Source organism: Taurulus bubalis (genome assembly GCF_910589615.1).
Source record: "Taurulus bubalis genome assembly, chromosome: 12".
Classification (NCBI taxonomy): domain Eukaryota; kingdom Metazoa; phylum Chordata; class Actinopteri; order Perciformes; family Cottidae; genus Taurulus; species Taurulus bubalis.
In genome coordinates, this window is record NC_136600.1 from 26,902,509 (window position 1) to 26,925,008 (window position 22,500).

The 22,500-nt window shown below is 46.3% G+C and overlaps 2 protein-coding genes across 2 annotated transcripts in view; one reads left to right on the plus strand and one right to left on the minus strand.

The window, feature by feature from the left end:
- Positions 1-13,978: 13,978 nt before the first annotated feature.
- Positions 13,979-15,808, minus strand: LOC306744720 (methyltransferase-like protein 27; the record flags this gene model as incomplete). Its single annotated transcript, XM_079227402.1, has 5 exons — positions 13,979-14,220; positions 14,435-14,527; positions 15,037-15,172; positions 15,346-15,474; positions 15,692-15,808. The coding sequence occupies 5 exons, from the start codon at positions 15,806-15,808 to the stop codon at positions 13,979-13,981; spliced, it is 717 nt and encodes a 238-aa protein (XP_079083528.1).
- Positions 15,809-20,381: 4,573 nt separating this feature from the next.
- syt11b (synaptotagmin XIb) overlaps positions 20,382-22,500 on the plus strand; it is an 8,149-nt gene continuing 6,030 nt past the window's right edge. Inside the window, exon 1 of the mRNA XM_079227716.1 lies at positions 20,382-20,601. Within this exon, the coding sequence (XP_079083842.1) occupies positions 20,568-20,601 (34 nt within the window). The 5' untranslated portion in view covers positions 20,382-20,567. The remainder of the gene's footprint in view (positions 20,602-22,500) is intronic.

Sequence of the window (22,500 nt, forward strand, 5' to 3'; positions counted from 1 at the left end):
AAGAAACATATTTAAACATATTTAAAAATGTTTTTAAAAAAGCTGGTTCAGCAGCATCGCTAACGGAGAACCACCAGGAGGAAAGCTAGTAATGTTTTCTGTTGTCATCTCTGAAATGAAAACAGTAAATCTCAGGAGCGAGAAGGGAGGGACACGCCCCCTCACTGTTCATCATGCGATAGGACACGCCCCCTCACTGTTCATCATGCGATAGGACACGCCCCCTCACTGTTCATCATGCGATAGGACACGCCCCCTCACTGTTCATCATGCGATAGGACACGCCCCCTCACTGTTCATCATGCGATAGGACACGCCCCCTCACTGTTCATCATGCGATAGGACACGCCACCTCACCGTTCATCATGCGATAGGACACGCCCCCTCACTGTTCATCATGCGATAGGATACGCCCCCTCACTGTTCATCATGTGGTAGGACACGCCCCCTCACTGTTCATCATGTGGTAGGACACGCCCCCTCACTGTTCATCAGTTATGCGTTGTGATCCTTGAAGCGTCCTTGAAGCATCCTTGAAGTGTCCTTGAAGCGTCCTTGAAGTGTCCTTGAAGCGTCCTTGAAGTGTCCTTGAAGTGTCCTTGAAGTGTCCTTGAAGCATCCTTCAAGTGTCCTTCAAGTGTCCTTGAGCATGACACTGAAGCCCCAGTGCTTCATAGCGGCACACTGCTCGTGTCTTCTCTCCTCATATCCTCTCACTCGTGTCCTCTCTCCTTGTGTCCTCTCTCCTTGTGTCCTCTCTCCTTGTGTCCTTTCTCACTCGTGTCCTCTCTCCTCGCATGGTTTCCTTGCGTCTCTCCATGCATCCTTGGTGGGAGGGACTAAGTAAGACACAAGTGAGGGAAACCTCTTGAGCCCCAGCAGCGCTGAACTCTTCATCAGGAGCTCTTCCTCACTCTCCATGTCCTCATCAGGCAAAGCCTCAGGAAGACATCAACCACATTTCTTTCCAGCCCCAAAACTGAAATATGACTTACTTATGGATAAACGATACTCTCTTGGTATGTTTTGGTGCATCTGCTTAAGCAGAGCCCCTCTGTCGTGGAACCAGAGGCGTTCAAGGTCCAGGAAGAAAGTTAGGGCATGTTTGCTCTCATTTTGTGAAAAAGCTGACCTCAAGAAATCACAAAGGACCTCCAAGGCCCCCGCCTGAGCTTTATAAGCACGCTGCAGGTTTCAGTCCTAACGAAGAGAGAACATGGCGAGGACGCACTTCACTACGGAGGAAGCTGCGGCGGCCATTTTGTCGAGTATCGAGGAGAACGACGGAAGAGCGTCAGAGGCTGAAGGCTTTGATTCCTGCGACGAAGAGGAAGATGCAGACAGAAGGGATTCATTTGAAGATGGTACGTGTATTTACTAAACTTTGTTTTGCATATTTACATTAGCAAAGTTAGCACATTTAGCACATTTAGCTCATGCCGTGAGCATGGTCCGTGAGCAGGGTCCGTGCTGCGCCACCGCCAGTCCGGGTCTGTTTTCTATTTCTGTATATCGTGTAAATATATATTTTTAAAATACATATTTTTATTTGAAAACTAAAACTGTTGTAATGGTAATTTTTCATTTGCACTCCATGAAGCTTGATCTACATTTCATAGACACAACCAACTCCAGCTGCACAGCTGTGTCGTACTGACCTCGCTAACCTGAACTTTAATAGACATGAAGAGTAATAGAAAATATCTGCAGAATATAAGGATTTATATTATCAGAAGTCATGTTTCAGTCCCACTTCTATCATTTTGGTGAAAGGTGTGACAGATCACATTTCTGCTCAAAAAAACATAATACAACAGTTGGTTTTATACATTTATTTACATGTGTCTACCATTTTATTCATATATTTCACTACTTTTGTGAACCTAAGACCTTTGGTAAACCAATTTCCATCACCAATGAGTTCATCCACATAAGTAAAGTTATGTTTTCACAAGAGATATGAAGAATTTCAAAAATCTAGCTTCAATTTTTCAGCTTTAGTCATATTATCTCTTTACACTTGTGCCTCAGGAAAATAGGGCCTCATTATAAAGAGAGCTGAGATTGTTCTGCAATGTTTGATGTAACACATGGGTTTATATCTCATATGTAAGTGACTTTAAAAGGTGAATTTAAGAAATTATGTAAAATCGAAAAAATGACCTCAGTCCCTGAAGGGTTGATCAAGTCAAACTTTGCAGAGATTGTTAACACATCGAGATATTTCAGTAGAGCAAAGCGAAGATTTGCATAATTGGAATGAGGATTTTGTTTCTTCTTCTTTCTTTCCTGTCTGTGTTCTATCATCAACCAATAACTGTAAACACAAACCATTTGGATTTCTTTAGAAACATGGCTGTGGCTCAACCGGGGTTAAAGAGGTTTTAAAAGAATTGGGACGCACCCCGGTGTCTATTTATACCCACTAGCCCGGCCATGTTGACACCAACAGATGAAGTGAGGAAATAACAGAGGAAATAACTGATCGGCTGATGGGGAAGTCTCTTTGGCCCTGAAGACGTCATGTGACCAACCAGGAAGCTGTAGCTCTACGTCTGCAGATGGTGACCCACCGGTACTGACTGAACTATACACGCTGGCAGTATTCACAGAGGTTCTAGTATCACTAGTATGTGTGTGTGTGTGTGTGTGTGTGTGTGTGTGTGTGTGTGTGTGTGTGTGTGTGTGTGTGTTTACATCTGAGAAGTATTAATGTGATAATAGCATGTTTATAACCGCTATAATGAACGTAGGGACACAACCAGAACCTGGAGGTGAACCCGTCCCGTGGGACCGGAAGTCACGTGACCTCAGGCTCGACGAACCACGGTGCTGTAAATGACGGGGTCCTCATCCTCCCTCACCGGTCTACTACAGACAGATAATAAAGTGTTGAATAGAAACCATAATCATATTCAATCAATAATAATAATAATAACAATAACAGCAATGCTAGCGTACCTGGCCTGGCCCCTGCTCTGGATCTGGATGGGGCCGTAGCTGACGTCGTCCTCGGCTCCGCCCCGCTGGGTACAGACAGGAAGACATGAGCTCACCTGTGAATATCTTCATAAACAATAACAACATCTGTATTCTGTGTTAATGAACCAGCCGTCAGACTCACGGGGGCAGTGCCATCAGTTACTTTCATTGATATATATATATATAATATATATATAATCCTAACCTGATGTTTACATGTAAACATTGTGAGCATTAAATAGACATTGATGACTCACCATTAGCCCCGCCTTAGCTGACTGACTTTTATCTGCTGCTCGCTTCCTGCAAGTACAACAACATGTACATGAGCCTCCAAAGCTGATGGTAACATATATATATATATATATATATATATATATATATATATATATATATATATATATATATATATATATATATATATATATATATATATACATCATCAGGGCTGGTTAAAGGGATTACAGGTTGCAGAAGTACCTTCTGATTATGCAGAGGACCAGAGCCAGAGAGCCGAGAGCCAGCAGGATCCCGAACACCACACCGACGACCAGAGGCACCTGAACGCCTCCTGGTGGGAGACAGAGGGTTAGCACTCGATCCTTACAGTCACCACTCTGGGAACATTAAACACATATAGAACTATGTGGGATGAACCTGCTCAGGTTCTCTGTTCTCTACCTGCTCAGGTTCTCTGTTCTCTACCTGTTCAGGTTCTCTGTTCTCTACCTGTTCAGGTTCTCTGTTCTCTACCTGTTCATGTTCTCTGTTCTCTACCTGTTCAGGTTCTCTGTTCTCTACCTGTTCAGGTTCTCTGTTCTCTACCTGTTCAGGTTCTCTGTTCTCTACCTGGTTCTCTGTTCTCTACCTGGTTCTCTGTTCTCTACCTGGTTCTCTGTTCTCTACCTGGTTCTCTGTTCTCTACCTGTTTAGGTTCTCTGTTCTCTACCTGTTTAGGTTCTCTGTTCTCTACCTGTTTAGGTTCTCTGTTCATTAATATCAGAAACAAACCTTCCTCCTCCTCCTCCTCCTCCACAAACAGACTATGAGGTTTGGAGCGTGTGGCGATGTTGTCCTTCAAGCCACAGGTGTAGTTCCCAGAATCCTCTGCAGTCAGCGAGCCCAGGTGGAGGGCGGGGCCAGTGAATGTGAGGGCGTGTCCATCTCTGAGCCAGGTGAGCTCCAGCTGGTGGAAGGTGCAGGTTGTGGTGCAGGTCAGAGTGACTGCTGCCCCTCTTCTGAACACTCCCTCTGAGCCTCTGATCTGCATCGGAGCTCCCTCTGGAGGATTGGAATACATTTAAACGTCAGTCCTCCTCTCAGTTTCACGACATGAACTCATAAACATCCCTGATGCTTGGATCCAGAGATGCAGCGCTCTCCTGTCCTGGACCCTGAACGCCTCGTGGCAGCTTGTCAGGGGTCAGTCAGGAAGCTCTCTGTTGCTCCTCTGGACGAGTTTAGTCTTCTGAAGTTTCCTATGAATCATGATCTGAGATTCAGCTTTGTGACCACAGGGACGAGCAACATTATTATTGGACATTATTATTAATAGAGAGGGCCTGTTGTTGGTCTTAATATAATTATCTGTCAGTAATATTAGATATATAGATATATTAGATACGTCATTTATCTGACTGGAATGAGTCTCAAACCTCCGGTCAGATGTCCGCCCTGAACGCCTCTTGGATTCATTCACGTTGCTGATCTCAGATCAGTTATCTGATCCACTCTCAGACGACAAAAACACCACAAAAACCTGCACGAACAGGACGAGAGCAGCTCAGAGGGTGAACTGCACCTTTAGCTCCTTTAGCACGTTTAGCACCTTTAGCACCTTTAGCTCCTTCAGCACCTTTAGCACCTAAGCAGCTTTAGCATCTTTAGCTCCTAAATAAATAAATAGGTTTGTCCTGAGTGCTGTTCATATTCACAGTTTTGTTTTGCCATCAGTCTGACTGTGGCAGGAAAGCTCTTTAGCTCCTTTAGCACATTTAGCTACTATAGCTCCTTTCGCAAATGTAGCACCTTTATCACATTTAGCTCCTTTAGTTCCTTTAGCACCTTTAGCATCTTTAGCAGTTCTCCAGAAGAGGTTCTCGTGACCACGAGATCCCTCTTTGTTCTCCTGCAGAGGTTCTCACACCACAAGCATCAGTTTGATCAGAGGACAGAATTTAATTCCTTTAAGGCCACAGAAGAGTCCAAAACCAACCTGCTGCACAAAAGCTGGAATACAAAGGCTGACTTACCAGTGACTGTGACTCTCACTCCGGCTCGGCCAGCAAAACTTTCTTCTTTAGGGTTAATTTCCACTCTGAAGTAAAAACGTGCACCTTCCTGCACATCTGTGATCTGTAGAGTACAGTTTTCCTCCTTGTCTCCCTGGTATCTGTACCGAGGGCTGTTTTTGTTGTTTCTCTCTTCGCTGTCGTACACAGTCGGGGTGGTGCTCTGACAAATCTCATGGTTCTGGCACCAAGCGACTCTGGTGATCTGGAGTTCTCCACCATCAATAGCAGCCTTTGGTGTGAAGGTGCAGAGGAGGGTGACAGAGGATCCCCTCACTGCACAAACTGGATCTGGATAGTTCACACGTTGACTGCCAGCAGCTGGAGGAACACAACACAGAATGAGATGAAATGACAGAATTCAGTGTCTCTGATTCTCTTGTTGTCTGCTGCTCACAGACAGGATTCAGTCCCGGTCGTGGACCAGTGGACCAGTGGACCAGTGGACCAAGGGACCAGTGGAACAGTGGAACAGTGGACCAGGGGACCAGTGGACCAGGGGACCAGAGGAACAGTGGAACAGTGGACCAGGGGACCAGTGGAACAGTGGAACAGTGGACCAGGGGACCAGAGGAACAGTGGACCAGTGGACCAGTGGACCAGTGGACCAAGGGACCAGTGGAACAGTGGAACAGTGGACCAGGGGACCAGTGGACCAGGGGACCAGAGGAACAGTGGAACAGTGGACCAGTGGACCAGTGGAACAGTGGACCAGTGGACCAGGGGACCAGAGGAACAGTGGAACAGTGGACCAGTGGACCAGTGGACCAGTGGAACAGTGGACCAGTGGACCAGTGGACCAGGGGACCAGAGGAACAGTGGACCAGTGGACCAGTGGACCAGTGGAACAGTGGAACAGTGGAACAGTGGACCAGTGGACCAAGGGACCAGTGGAACAGTGGACCAGGGGACCAGGGGACCAGTGGACCAGTGGACCAGAGGAACAGTGGACCAGTGGACCAGGGGACCAGGGGACCAGAGGAACAGTGGAACAGTGGACCAGTGGAACAGTGGACCAGTGGACCAGGGGACCAGTGGACCAGTGGACCAGAGGAACAGTGGACCAGTGGACCAGGGGACCAGGGGACCAGAGGAACAGTGGACCAGTGGACCAGGGGACCAGTGGACCAGTGGACCAAGGGACCAGGGGACCAGTGGACCAGTGGAACAGTGTTGGCCTCCTCCAAGGCTGCCCTGTTCGAGACTTTCACGGACAGGATATCTAGGCGCAGCTGGGGGGCAGAGAGCGTCAGGTTCGGGGGCCATGGTGCTCTGCCTGAAACCGGTGGATTGCTCCCTCCAGATGGGGACAGAGTGCCTACAACAAGCGAAGGAGTTCAAGTATCTCTGGGTCTTGTTCAAGAGGGTAAGATGGACAGGCGGATCGGTGCGGCTGCAGCATTAACATTTCGCCTTACGGCTCAGCTCTCAGTTTACTGGTCGGTCTACGTTCCGACCCTCACCTATGGTCATGAACTCTGGGTTGTGACCCAAAGAACGAGGTCTCGGATACAAGGATCGAAATGAGTTTCCTCTGTAGGGCTCAACCTTAGAGATAGGGTAAGGAGATGAGTTTCCTCTGTAGGACTCAGCCTTAGAGATACATAATATAATAAACATACAACACAGTTGATCCAAAGTGATTGACAGCTCAGGAAGACAAACCTAAATAAAATAGATAAATAACGACGGAGGCTGAACTACTTCAGAATGGTACTGAAGAGCAGTGTTTGTGTAGAAGTACTTTCCATAAGTGAGACTAACAAGTACATGTATACATCACACTGATCTTCAGGTCTGTTGAGAGAAATGAAAAGAGAACCGAACCTGCCAGAAGGAACACAAAGCCACACAGAGCCTTTTTGTCCAAAACCGCCATCCTTAGTTTCCTCTGGAGGTTCTATCCGGTTCTTCGGTTCTGTCCGGTTTGTGAATCCACACGAGGAACAAGCGTCTTTGCTCACTTTCTGACTTCCTGCTTTCTCTCTCTTTTTTCCGAGAACTCACCATCGCCTGTGTTTTACGACATCTCTTCTTCTGCTGCAACTTCCTTCTCTTTCCTGAGAACCGCTGCACACAACCCCTCTCTGGGATGTTACGCCTTCTGGACTTTGTAGTCATAGTTCTTCTTCATGTGTTCATCCTTTGGAAGTGAATAAGTTACTGGGTAAACTTAGCTTGAAGTGTCAGTTTCAGACAAATATGTGGCCATGCTGAATGTGTTGAGGAGTGATCGGCCCCATCACTGAGGGACCAGGCGCTGTTCTGTTCCCTCATCAGCTGTCAGGCTGAACTTCACATACATTCAGAACAGGGAGCAGCGGCCCGGTCCACTGGGACCCGTGAGCATGGCGACATACCAGCGTCCTGGACCGGCGTCCTCCGGGACAAGAAGGCTCTGAAGAAGGTCAACCGGCCAATCAGGGCCGACCTGTTCCCTCAGCCGCTCATGAACCAGCCAATCAGGGCTGACCTGTTCCCTCAGCCGCTCATGAACCAGCCAATCAGGGCCGACCTGTTCCCTCATCTCATGAACCGGCCCTGAAGTCACAGACCTCACTCCTCTCTACCTGGAACCTTCACACACAGGTGAGAACCAGCTGTTTTACTGATAGTGCTACTGCTACTATTACAATTACTACTACTGCTACTACTACTACTACTACTGCTACTACTACTATTACAATTACTACTACTGCTACTGCTACTACTACTACTACTACTGCTACTACTACTATTACAATTACTACTACTGCTACTACTACTGCAACTACTACTGCTACTACTACTACTGCTACTACTACTGCTACTACTACTGATACTACTACTGCTACTACTACTGATACTACTACTACTGCTACTACTACTGATACTACTACTGCTACTACTACTGATACTACTACTGCTACTGCTACTGCTACAACTACTGCTACTACTACTACTGCTACTACTACTACTGCTACTACTACTGATACTACTACTGCTACTACTACTGATACTACTACTACTACTGCTACTACTACTGCTACTACTACTGATACTACTACTGCTACTGCTACTACTACTGCTACAACTACTGCTACTGATACTACTACTACTGCTACTATTACTACTACTACTAGTAGTAGTAGTACTACTACTACTACTACTACTGCTACTACTATTACAATTACTACTACTGCTACTGTTACTACTACTACTACTACTACTAGTACTACTACTACTACCAGTACTAGTACTACTACTACTGCTACTAGTAGTGCTAGTACTAGTACTACTACTACTACTGCTACTTTTATTCATCACAATCAGAAATTCAGAAATGGTTTATTTCCAGTACGCTACGCATGGCTTATTGAATACAATAAGAGTATAATGCATATTAAATAAATATGTATGTCATGTATATGTCAACCTGCTGCAAATATAAGCCAGAAGGAGGTTTCATGAGTCGTGTTTCGACATGAGGCCTCTAAGTCTGGACTGTTTTTGAAATGGTAAAATGCTGGTTCAGTTAATATTATTATTTATTTAAACTGAGATCATAACCAATTAAGACACCAAGTGGCGAAAGGAAAGGAGATAATGCCGACCCACAATTCCTTGAGGCGGCAACATTTAAAGTGACGTATCATTCGGACGTTCACGAGAACTACGATCATGAAGACAAACACAGATCATGTAAACAACCGTTAGCATGAATATACTTTCAGTAATCTGTTAAAACGGCTGGAAAACTACAAAAGTTACGTTGCTGAAAACTGCTGTAAAGTAAAACTATAAGGGTTGTTTATGTTTATTAACATAAACAACCTCATAGTTTTACTTTATAAACATAAACAACCCTTATAGTTTTACTTTATTAACATAAACAACCTCATAGTTTTATTTTATAACATATATAACATATATTAACATATATATTTGTTAATAAAGTAAAACTATGAGGTTGTTTATGTTAATAAAGTAAAACTATGAGGTTGTTTATGTGAATAAAGTCATACTATGAGGTTGTTTATGTTAATAAACTAAAACTATGAGATAGATAGATATACACATTTGAAGTACAATGAGTCAAATTGTAAAATGTAAAATATTCTAAGGTGTAATTATATAAAAAAGTGACTGTCTCCCTCATCTCTTTGTGGTTGTGTGTCTCTTTGTGGTTGTGTGTCTCTTTGTGGTTGTTTTCACTGGGAATGACATGCATGTTTCCTGCAGGTGGGTTAGTCTGCATGTCGAGAGCCGACCACAGAGGAGCGGCAGGACTGCAGTACAAGAAGGATCTGGAGAGAGAGCTGCAACGGATGCAGGAGGAGGGCCTGTGGAGTCCAGTGGGACTCAAGCACACGGACAGATTGTCACGCCGGAGCACTAGTGAAAGAACCCAAATGCACGACCCGAGGCAGAGAGTAAAGTTCACCAGAATTCCTTTATTGATAAAGGTAATATTGCAACAGGATAGAGTCTCTGGAGAAGGACCGCCGAAGGTTCTCCCGATGTAACTGGGGAGGGACTGAGGCCGGTCGGCAAGGCTCTGACCCGCTGTGGTGAGAGCAGCTGTCTCACTCAGGGGAGAGGAGAATCACCAACGTAAACAGTCCAGGGTCATTCACAGGAAGGCGGTCAAACTCGGCAGAGGTACAGGCAGGGATCGGGCTTACTCGGAAACGAAGGGACGTCGGAATCAGAACAGGATATCAGGCAGGAAAAACGCTGGTAAGTTGACTCTCAGGTGAAGAAAAACGAACTGGCAACGAGACAAGTGAAGCACCGAGTATATATACACACTGGGAGGGGAGTTAACAAGACAAAGGTGAAACACATCAGGGCAGGGAGAGGTAATCACACATGAGGAAGTAAAGACAGCAGACATGACACAGGAGGATGATTTCAAAGTAAAACAGGAAGTGACAAGACAACAAAATAAAAGCACTACCGTCTAGTGACGGTTGTGACACAGATACATGGAGGACCCACACCTGAACCCCCAGAGCGTCCAGGAGCTGCCGCAGGAGCAGCGCTTCATCGGCGGGATGGCTTACCTGTACAAGAAATCCCTCCAGTGAAACCAACCATTGATAAACAGGAAGTTAAGGAAAGTCGATCGAGTTCCGAAAATGGGGTTATGCATAATGCAACGTATGTCAATAAAACACATTTTACAACTTTCATAACAAATTTTAGTGTAATTTTTTATATATTTTTTTTACTTTTCTATCCAGTTGATTCAGGAGAATAATCTGAAAACTCAGCATCTAATAAAGTAGCTTTGGCTAATATTTGCGTTAGCTAACATCTGCTGACTTCCACATCCAGCAGACAAAAAGCACGTCAGAAATATAATATAATAAGTTCATTAACTGACAAATCACGTCGGAATTGTGGTCGCCGCCGCGAGGAGCTGTGGTCAGAAGGTCATCGGTGTCGTGGCGGCAACCCGAGAACCCAGTGGTGGACACCGGGGGTGAGGGAAGCCGTCAAGCTGAAGAAGGAGGCCTTTCGGGCCTGGTTGGCCCAGGGGTCTCCTGAAGCAGCTGACGGGTACCGGCAGGCCAGAAGGGCTGCAGCTGCAGTGATCGCGGATGCCAAAACTCGGGCATGGGAGGAGTTCCGGGAGGCCATGGAGAAGGACTTTCGGTTCCTCAAGAAGATTCTAGCAAACCTTCCGACGGCTCAGGAAGGGAAAGCAGGGCCTACCCCAGTCTGTTCTCAGCGGGGGGGAACTGCTGACCCGGACTGGGGACATAGTCGGGCGGCAGAAAGAGTATTTTGAGGAACTCCTAAACCCGACCAACATGTCTCCTGGAGAGGGGGCAGCGCCTGAAGACTTTGGGGTGGTTCCACTCATATCCCTGGTGGAGGTCAAGGTAGTGGCAAGGCGCCGGGGGTGGATGAGATCCGCCCTGAGATGCTGAAAGCGCTGGACATTGTTGGGCTGTCTTGGTTGACACGCCTTTTCAGTGTCGCATGGGGGTCGGGAACAGTGCCCATGGACTGGCAGACCGGGGTGGTGGTTCCCATCCTCAAGAAGGGGGACCGGAGAGTGTGCTCAAACTATCGTGGCATCACACTGCTCAGCCTCCCGGGAAAAGCTTATGCCAGGGTGCTGAAAAGGAGGCTCCGACCGCTTGTCGAACCTCAGATTCAAGACGAGCAGTGCGGATTCCGTCCCGGTCGTGGAACAGTGGACCAGCTCTTTACCCTCGCAAGACTACTGGAGGGGTCCTGGGAGTTTGCCCAATCAGTCTACATGTGCTTTGTGGACTTGGAGAAGGCTTTCGACCGGGTCCCTCGGGGGTTTTTGTGGGGGGTGCTGCGGGAGTATGGGGTGCCGGACCCGTTGCAACGGGCTATCCGGTCTTTGTACTGCAGTAGGAGCTGTGTTCGTATCCTCGGTAGTAAGTCAGACACGTTCCCGGTGGGTGTTGGCCTCCGCCAGGGCTGCCCTTTATCACCGGTCCTGTTCGTGACCTTCATGGACAGGATATCTAGGCGCAGCCAGGGGGCGGAGAGGATCCGGTTCGGGAGTCTCGGGATCGCCTCTCTGCTGTTCGCGGATGATGTGGTCCTGTTTGCCTCCTCGGACTGTGACCTCCAGCATTCACTGGGGCGTTTTGCAGCCGAGTGTGAAGCGGCAGGGATGAGAGTTAGCGCCTCCACATCTGAGGCCATGGTGCTCTGCCGGAAACCGGTGGATTGCTCCCTCCAGGTGGGGACAAACTGCCTACCCCAAGCGAAGGAGTTCAAGTATCTCGGGGTAAAGGTGCAATATTCTAACTGTGCAATATCCCCACATAACTTTCTTCCACCTCTCAAAATCTAGAATATTCCCATATAACTCTCCCCTTTTCCCTCTTTTCACAATCCTGGAACAGCACTCAAGCCTAGCCTATTTATTGCTGTTATTTAAAAAGATAATTAAACTGTATCTAATACCTTTCTTGTACATACTACCACCTGTTTTGCTTTCATATGTTTTCTCTTTCTTATTATAGTGTGTTTTTATTTCCCAAACTGACTCAGACAGCCCTCCACAAAACATCCCAATTTTTCTGGACGGTTGGTCTAGGCACAAATGGCAAAATAAAAAATAAAAAACCTTGAACCTCTTGTTCACGAGGGTAAGGTGGAGCGGGAGATGGACAGGCGGATCGATGCGGCTGCAGGAGTAAAACAGGCGCTGCACCAGACCGTCTTGGCGAAGAGGAGCTGAGCCGGAAGGAGAAGCTCTCAGTTTACTGGTCGTCTACATTTCAACCATCACCTCTGGCCACGAAGTCTCAGATACAAGCAGCCGAAATGAGTTTCCTCTGTAGGACTCACCCTTAGAGATAGGGTAAGGAGCTCGGACATCAGGAGGGAGCTTGGAGTCGAGCCGCTGCTCCTCCGTCTCGAAAGGAGTCAGCTGAGGTGGTTCAGCATCTAGTCAGGATGCCTCCTGGACGCCTCCCATTAGAGGTTTTCCAGGCACGTCCAACTGGTAGGAGACCCCGGGGAAGACCGAGGACACGCTGGAGGGATTATATCTCCCGGCTGGCCTTGGAACGCCTTGGGGTCCCCCAGAATGATCTGGAAAGTGTTGAGAGAGAAGCCTGGGTCGGCCTGCTGAACCTGCTGCCACCGTGACCAGACCTGGATAAGAGGCTGAAAATATATATATATATATATATATATATATATATATATATATATATATAACATTGAGTTGTGTACATACAGAACAGCATCGGTACCATCGACTGAGCATCACATTAATGATCGTTAAGGGATTTTAATGATTGAATATTGTAAACGAGTAGCGGTGAAGGAAAGGAAGGAGAGAAGAAAAGAGGGAATGGGTGAAGGAGGCCGGGTATCAGTGCACTTCATGGTGGAGACGAGAGGAGCCACAACCTGCTTAACCAGACCTGCTCCCTTCCTCAGGCTCCTTACTTCCTGTTTCCGTGCTCAGGTGGCGTCGGAGCTAAGGCGTGCCCAGATAACCGTCTTATCAGGCTGTCATCATCGCCACCGCCTCTCATTCCTCATACCTGCTCCTTCACACACGGGTGAGTACAGACCACTCTCAGACCTTCGTCATAGTCAGACTGTTTGCTTTTGGGCTGTTTTTCTTTCATCAAAATCCATCTTGATCATGTGGAACCGAAAGGTTCTAGACCTACTTGGTTTCATCAATGCTATCGACATTGTTTGGACACGTTCCAGAAACAATCTGCATTTCGGAATACTTTCACCGGTGGCCTCGGGACAAGGTATAGAACCAAACATATGCACAACAAGGTATAGAACCAAACATATGCACAACAAGGTATAGAACCAAACATATGCACAACAAGGTATAGAACCAAACATATGCACAACAAGGTATAGAACCAAACATATGCACAACAAGGGATAGAACCAAACATATGCACAACAAGGTATAGAACCAAACATATGCACAACAAGGTATAGAACCAAACATATGCACAACAAGGGATAGAACCAAACATATGCACAACAAGGGATAGAACCAAACATATGCACAACAAGGTATAGAACCAAACATATGCACAACAAGGGATAGAACCAAACATATGCACAAGGGATATTTGTTATGAAAGTTGTAAAATGTGTTTTATTGACATACGTTGCATTATGCATAACCCCATTTTCGGAACGCGATCGACTTTCCTTAACTTCCTGTTTATCAATGGTTGGTTTTACTGGAGGGATTTCTTGTACAGGTAAGCCATCCCGCCGATGAAGCGCTGCTCCTGCGGCAGCTCCTGGACGCTCTGGGGGTTCAGGTGTGGGTCCTCCATGTATCTGTCCGTGTGCTTGAGTCCCACTGGACTCCACAGGCCCTCCTCCTGCATCCGTTGCAGCTCTCTCTCCAGATCCTTCTTGTACTGCAGTCCTGCCGCTCCTCTGTGGTCGCCTCTCGACATGCAGACTAACCCACCTGCAGGAAACATGCATGTCATTCCCAGTGAAAACAACCACAAAGAGACACACAACCACAAAGAGATGAGGGAGACAGTCACTTTTTTATATAATTACACCTTAAAATATTTTACATTTTACAATTTGACTCATTGTACTTCAAATGTGTGTACTGGCTTGACTACAGTGTCAGTAGCGGCGCCCCCAGCTGCTGCGTGTGGTGTAGTGGTGACCTGGCTTGGCGGCGTTGCAGAGCTCCCTGACAACGCTGACTGGTGCAAAACCAGCATCCAGCGCCCCGACGATGATCACCACATCAAACGCACCTGAAACCAGAGAAGAGCCGTGTTCAGTCTCCATCAAAGACTACAAAGATGGGGGTTCTTATGAGCACCAGGCCGTGAAGCACCAGATGAGCAGGTTCCACCGGCTGCTCTCCAGAGTTTAGTTTCATCACTAAATTAAAACGCTTTGAATCATTAATAAATCTTAATTATAGTCGTGTAAAGTTTCTCTTTGTAATCTGATAATATGTCCCAGGTAAATGTTCATCTTTTCTATCTGTAATTATGCTTTTGTATTTATGTCTTTCCTTACTTGCTAGCTTGCTACAAGGTTAGCCTAGGTAGCTCCTAGATGCTAACGCTAATATCGGCATTGCCGAGCAGCAGCGCTCTTGAACCATTCAAACGTGCAACACGTCGTGTGAACCACTTCCTTTGTCGTAACCACGAGCTCACGGGTTCCACTTGAAGGCAGCATCACTTCCTCCAGCGCACACAGCTAACGGTGTCCCGCTAGCTTAGCGCTGCGTGTGCATGTAGCGTGAGCGTACCCGTGTGTGCAGGCAGCGGCTCTGTTCCTAGTAAGGCCAGTTTGAGCTCCTCATAGAGGCCGGTCTTAGCGGCTTGATCCAGCATGCCTTGACTGCCGTCCACGCCCACAAAGTGCTTGAAGCCCAGTTCAACCATCTATGAACTCAAGAAGAAGAAGAACAACATTAACTCTGAAGACAGCAGAAATAGGCTCAACATGTAAAATAAGTAAATGCTCCATCAGACTTCTTGTATGGATGTTAAGCAGATGGCTGATCTTCTTAAACTCAGAACGTCGTGTGATCGAGACCCTAAAGCAACAGACGTACCAGTTTAGCGATCCATCCCGACCCGCAGGCCACGTCCAGAACACGAGCTGCTGCGGGACGCCCTGAGAAGTTATCCATCAGGAAGTCGATCCCCAGGTGAGGAGCGCTGTAGCTCATCAGGCAGTGGTCCTGGTGACAGCATGGGGAAAAGGTGAACAGAGCACCTGAACAGGTAGAGAACCTGAACAGGTAGAGAACCTGAACAGGTAGAGTACCTGAACAGGTAGAGTACCTGAACAGGTAGAGAACAGAGTACCTGAACAGGTAGAGAACAGAGTACCTGAACAGGTAGAGAACAGAGTACCTGAACAGGTAGAGAACAGAGAACCAGGTTCTTTGAACAGACCTCCTCGTAGTTTTCCGCCCAGCTGTCGTAGAATCGAACTCGATCTCTTGCATCATTACTCTTGCAGGACTGGAACGCGGCCCTCGCATCCTCCTCAGTTCTGCAGGAGTCTGTCATGATGAGACTAGAGACGGGATCAGAGAAATTAAATAATATACACTGACAGGAAGCATTTCACTAATCTATCAGTTATTTTACTTTCATATATAACACAGCTCTTCAGTCATTCGCATAGAGCTCTTCAGTCATTCGCATAGAGCTCTTCAGTCATTCACATCACAAAGGGGAGTAGCCTGAGCTCAGCTTCAGTCGTTACCTATTTTATAGAATAGGCATGGATGTAGTAGGGCCCTTGAGAAAAGTTCAGACAATAGGTACATCTTGGTCATTTGTGATTATGCCACCCGCTATCCAGAAGCCTTTCCCCTCAGATCTGTTAAGGACAGACAGTTTGCCAATTGTCTGGTACAACTGTTTGCAAGAGCAGGGATACCGAAATAAGTCCTTACAGATGTGGCACTAACTTTCTGTCCAAACTGCTATAGCTAGTGTATCAGCTCTTATGAGTAAAAGGCATTAAGACCACCCCATATCATCCCCAGGCGGACGGGCTGGTGGAACGGTTTAATCAGACACTAAAAAGCATGCTGCGGAAGTTTGTCTCCAAAACCGTCTCTGCTTGGGATCAATGGTTGCCGTACTTGCTGTTTACATAGGAGGATGTGGTTTCCTATGTGGTGAAGATGAGAGAGAGATTGGGAAAAATGACAGTTCTTGCACAAGAACACAAGAGAACGGCACAGGCGAACCAGAAGACGACAAGGCCAGGTAAAGAACGGTTCATCCTGGACGACAGGTCTTGCTTCTACTGCTGTCCAGTAACTGTAATCTGTTGGCCAAATGGCAGGGGCCTTATGAAATCACCAAGTGCCAGGGTAAGGTCACATATGAACTTTACATGCCTGACAGTGAAAAAACACCAGTGTGTTCATGTTAACCTGCTGAAGGAGTTTCAGGAGCTGCTGCAACACCAGACCAGCTCCTGATCCTGGCCCTTAATGAGGAGGAAGAGGGAGAGCAGTCGTTTCCCAGAGCTTTTCCAACAAAAGCCTCGCTTCACATCTCTGTCCAGCATAAGTTCCACCTAAAGGGAAGTGCCATCTCTCGGCAGAAGTGGTATAGGATCCCAGAATGGCTGGTGCCAAAGCTCAAGAAGAAAAATTGAGCTGATGCTACAGCTGGGGATAATTGAAACGTCGACCAGTGTGTGGTGTTGGTTCCCAAAAAGGATGGTTCACTGAGGTTCTGTATTGATTTCAGGTACCTCAATGCAGTTTTGAATTTTGAGTCCTACCCTATGCCCCGGATCGATGAGTTGCTTGAGAGAGTCGGAAGATCCAAGTTCATCACCACAATGGACCTGAGCAAGGGGTATTGGCAGCTTGCCCTGGCTCTGGAGACCAAGGAGCTGACAGCCTTTAAGACACCCTATGGTATGTTTCAATTCAAGGCGATGCCATTCGGTCTCCAGGGGGCACCAGCTACATTTCAACGGCTTATGGACCAGGTGTTGAGGGACGTTCCACAGTTTGCAGTTTGTTAGCTGCAGCTAACCCGTTTCTCACGTCAGACAGATCCTCCACCTGATCAAGATGGCGGGGCAAACCATCAACCCACTCAAGTGTGCCTTTGCCCAGAGCAAGTGGAGTACTTGGGCCACGTGGTTGGACAGGGTGTGGTCAAGCCTAGAGTGGGAAAGGTGGACGCCATTCATTCATATCCCGTGCCCACTACAAGGAAGAAGGTGCATGCCTTTATAGGGCTGAGAAATGCCACTGTGCTGAGAAAGGAGCCGTACTCACCGACCTCACCAAGGCCTCAGCCCCAAACAAAGTCAGATGGAATCAAGCATGTGACCAGGCCTTCAAATAACTCAAGGGGGCAATCACAAGAGAGTCGGTTCTCCACAGTCCAGACTTTTCCCAACCGTTCATTCTGCAGATAGATGCCTCACGCGTTGGAGCAGTGCTTCTGCAGGAGACAGACGGAGAGAGACGGTCGCAGTTGTTCCTGAGTCGTAAGGTCCTGGACCGGGAGACAAGGTACTCAACGGTGGAGAAGGAGTGCTTGGCCATGAAGTGGGCCATCGAGTCATTGCGGTACTACTTGCTGGGCCGGCACCTCGTCCTTGACCCATCGAGTTCTGCAGCGGCCGAAAGACTCCAACACACGGCTCACAGGGTTGTACCTGTCACTGCAACCCTATGACTTCAGTCATGTACCGTCCGGGGGAAGCCAACCTTGTGGCAGACTGTCTTTCTAGAGTACATGAGGACTGAGGTACCGTACTCTCGGGATGCGCCGCCATTACCCAGACCACTGTAAGTGGCCGTGGCAATATGAGTGATAACTTGAACTGAAATTGTGATAAGTGTAAGGTGGCAGAAGAATTGTGTATATATTTATGACAACAACTTACCTGTTTCCTCTTCCCAGGGTGTTCGGGCAAAAGACTTCCCTCGGCGCCCGAGCACCCATTTATAGTTCCGGGAAATACCAACTGGAGGAAGCGGGTAGGGGGAAGTGAAGATATGTGTTGCTGTGTTTAGTTAAATAAAACTATGTATTGATAATTTACTTTATTTATAGGATGTATAAATAGGAGTACATTAATATGGATATTTTGGGCATTGGTAAAATCATGTAAATATTTAGTGCACATAGTTTGTTATAGATAGACTTACCTCTAGGTCTGGTCTAATTAGAGTCACCAGGGACATATAAGGAGCTCAATTTGTTTGTGAAGGGAATGGGTGGAGACCAGTAGAGTCTGGCGGAACCGTGGTGTGGCAATTGAATTGAAAGAAAAATGAAATGAAGTTGCAACCTAACGGCTTTGACTCCTGATCGGCTCATTTTCCGCCATGGCTGCTCTGGCATCCTAACAAATATATAACATAGAGCTCTTCAGTCATATAACATAGAGCTCTTCAGTCATTAATATATAACATAGAGCTCTTTAGTCATATAAAATAGAGCTCTTCAGTCATTAATATATAACATAGAGCTCTTTAGTCATATAAAATAGAGCTCTTCAGTCATTAATATATAACATAGAGCTCTTTAGTCATATAACATAGAGCTCTTCAGTCATTCATATGTAAAATAGAGCTCTTCAGTCATATAACGTAGAGCTCTTCAGTCATTAATATATAACATAGAGCTCTTTAGTCATATAAAATAGAGCTCTTCAGTCATTCATATGTAAAATAGAGCTCTTCAGTCATATAACATAGAGCTCTTCAGCCATTAATATATAACATAGAGCTCTTTAGTCATATAAAATAGAGCTCTTCAGTCATTCATATGTAAAATAGAGCTCTTCAGTCATTCATATTCAACATAGAGCTCTTCAGTCATTCATATTCATTCATATTCACCTGGGACAGAAAGATCTTCACACTCTGACGGCCATGGGGTTCAAATCCCACTTGGACCACTTGTGCTATCTTTCTCTCAACCCTCACTTGAATCAGAATCAGAACCAGAACCATTTATTGCCAAGTAAGTTTACACATATAAGGATTTTTTCCGAGCGGGAGGTGCATAACATTTAACGATAAACATTTAACGATAAACATAAAACAGTGCAATAAAAAGGGAGCATACATATTTAAAAGTGGGTGTACTGAAAATGTACAGTAGATCTGCAGAAAAAATTAAAGTTAAAATTAAAAATAAAGTGCACGGAATGAGAAACGTAAAGTAAAGTGGCAAGTGTATTTAAATATAAATTTGGACTGATGCTATTATTATTATTATTGTTGTTGTGAAAAGGGTGTCTGGGTGTAACCACTCAAACTGAGCCGGGATCAGATTGTCAGATTTAAAGAACTACTGGATTCTCATCCCTTAAATAAACTTAAAGAACTCCGATAATGCATTTAATGCAATTTATAAGAATGATACGATGAGCTAGAAAATATTCATGTCACAATATTTATTTTAAATTCAGATAACATAAAGTTAATTAATATAAATTAAAATAGCACTATATGAAAACATAAATACATCTAGCAGTTTGTTGCTATGTACATTTCATGTTAATGTACATGTAAGTACAACTTCCTGTTTATTATCTAACACTGTGGTGACGCAGCGCAGGGGGCGTGGCCTCCGCGGCAGGAGGACCACTCCGCTGAGGAGGATGATGTAGAGACGTATCACTCAGCTCACATTTCTGGGAACCAAAGGAGTGATGTGTGAATCACATATTTATATTATTATTGTTTCCCACAGTTCAGGTTCTGTCTTTAAATGTTTAGCAAAGATTAACTGACATTCTTTCTTTTCTGTTGATTGATTACTTCATCATTTAAAATATGACTTGGTAACCGAATTAAGTTGTAAGTACAATAACAAGTACAATATGTACCTCTGAGATGTAGTACAGTATAAAGTACAATATATTACCTCTGAGATGTAGTACAGTAAAAGTAGAAGTAACTTTAATGTGTTTTCTACCCGGAAATGTAGTCCTGAGTAACATTCCGCCGCAGCGGTTTGGCCACGGAGTGATCCCTCTGTTTGATACACCACCTCTGTCCCTCTCATCGCGCAGCCTCCCTGCATCCGAGCGCGAGCATCAGAGCGCGAGCATCACTGCGCACCGAGCGGAGCACGAGCCACAGACGACCAGCGCGCGCACATGCAGTCTCTTCTCCCGGACCAGCGCCTTGTTTTTCGGTCATTTTCTCTCCTTCTTTCTCCATGGATGTGAACTAAAAGCGGGCCGGTAGTCAGTCGGTGTTCCTCCTCCATCTCTGCGCTCTTCTTCCCGCTCCGTCAGGACCGCATCCTGCCACAAACCCACAAAATGGCGGACATCATCGAGCTTGGACCCGCCTACGGTGAGAGCCGGCCTCCCCGTGTGTAGTGCAGGTGTATGAGGCTAAAGGCCGTGGTCGCGCGCCCGGTTGATGGCAACGGCCGTTACTTTGTACTGTCGCGAGCTGTCGGTCATAGGTGTGACTGACGTCATCGGCGTGACCGACAGACGCCACTGGACCCGTTTAAAGGAGGGCCTTCGGTTTGGATATACAATATGTATAAAAACGCATCAGCCATTTTTATTTCATCACCAACGAACAGAAACACGGAGCAGAAATGGCGCAGAGCTTTATTTAAACACTGCGATGGCCGGGACACAAACACATCACGTCATCCCGACGGGCGCGGCCCTCTTCACAGTGTGCGTGCGCGTGCCCGTTGGGATGGGTATCCGGGGTGACGTCATGTCTGAGCGTTGTGGGGACACAGGAACCTGAGGGTACCTGATAGTACTGTGTTCACACCCGTATTGCAGTACTACTGCAATACGGGTGTGAACGCAGTACTATCAGCAACCCAAAGGTACCTGTAGTACTGTGTAGTCACACCCTTATTGTAGTAGTACATGTACTAATGCACAAATGATCTGTTGCAGTAAAAAGTGCTAATGCCACACTGTACAAATACCAAAATGTAAAATACTCTGTTACATTGAAAGTACCTCTACCTCAGTGTAATACTATTGTTACAGTAAAAGTACCTCTACCTCAGTGTAATACTATTGTTGCAGTAATAGTACCTCTAACTCATAATTAAGTTTTACTCGTAGTTTAATAGTTTTACTAAAATTTGTTCTCATACTTTAGTAATAAGGTTTTAAATGCAGCAACTGCAAGATGTTCACTTGTTTATGTTTAATTGTTTTCATGGGAGAAAATAATATAATATAAAAGTCCCAGTTTGTTTTGAAGCTTCAGTGAAGCGCCGGCTCCTTATTGGCTCCCTATTAGCTCCCTATTGGCTCCATATTGGCTCCCTATTAGCTCCCTATTGGCTCCATATTGGCTCCCTATTAGCTCCCTATTGGCTCCATATTGGCTCCCTATTAGCTCCCTATTGGCTCCATATTGGCTCCCTATTGGCTCCATATTGGCTCCCTATTAGCTCCCTATTGGCTCCATATTGGCTCCCTATTGGCTCCATATTGGCTCCCTATTGGCTCCATATTGGCTCCCTATTAGCTCCCTATTAGCTCCCTATTGGCTCCCTATTGGCTCCATATTGGCTCCCTATTAGCTCCCTATTGGCTCCCTATTGTTTCCATATTGGCTCCCTATTAGCTCCATATTGGCTCCCGTCCGACCAATCAGGAGCAAGTATCTCAACGTGTTAAAGTTAAAATTAAAGTTGTTGCTGCTGTGTGACTATGTGTGTGTGTGGTGTTTGTGTGTGTGTGTGTGTGTGTGTGTGTGTGTGTGTGTGTGTGTGTGTGGTGACTGTATAGCTGTGTGTGTGTGTGGCTGTGTGTGTGTGTGTGTGTGTGTGTGTGTGTGTGTGTGTGTGTGTGTGTGTGTGTGTGGTGACTGTATAGCTGTGTGTGTGTGTGGCTGTGTGTGTGTGTGTGTGTGTGTGTGTGTGTGTGTGTGTGTGTGTGTGTGTGTGTGTGTGTGTGTGTGTGTGTGTGTTGTGAGGGTTCGTTCTAGTGCAGACACGGGGACAGCCAGGTTGGGTGAAGGTTTACTGACAGCACTGATGGGATGGTAGGACAGGAGGAGACTGCAGACAGGGGAGATGATTGAAGACATGTGTGTTGATGAGGTGCAGGTGTGTTGATGAGGTGCAGGTGTGGAGATGAGGTGCAGGTGTGTTGATGAGGTGCAGGTGTGGAGATGAGGTGCAGGTGTGTTGATGAGGTGCAGGTGTGGAGATGAGATGCAGGTGTGTTGATGAGGTGCAGGTGTGTTGATGAGGTGCAGGTG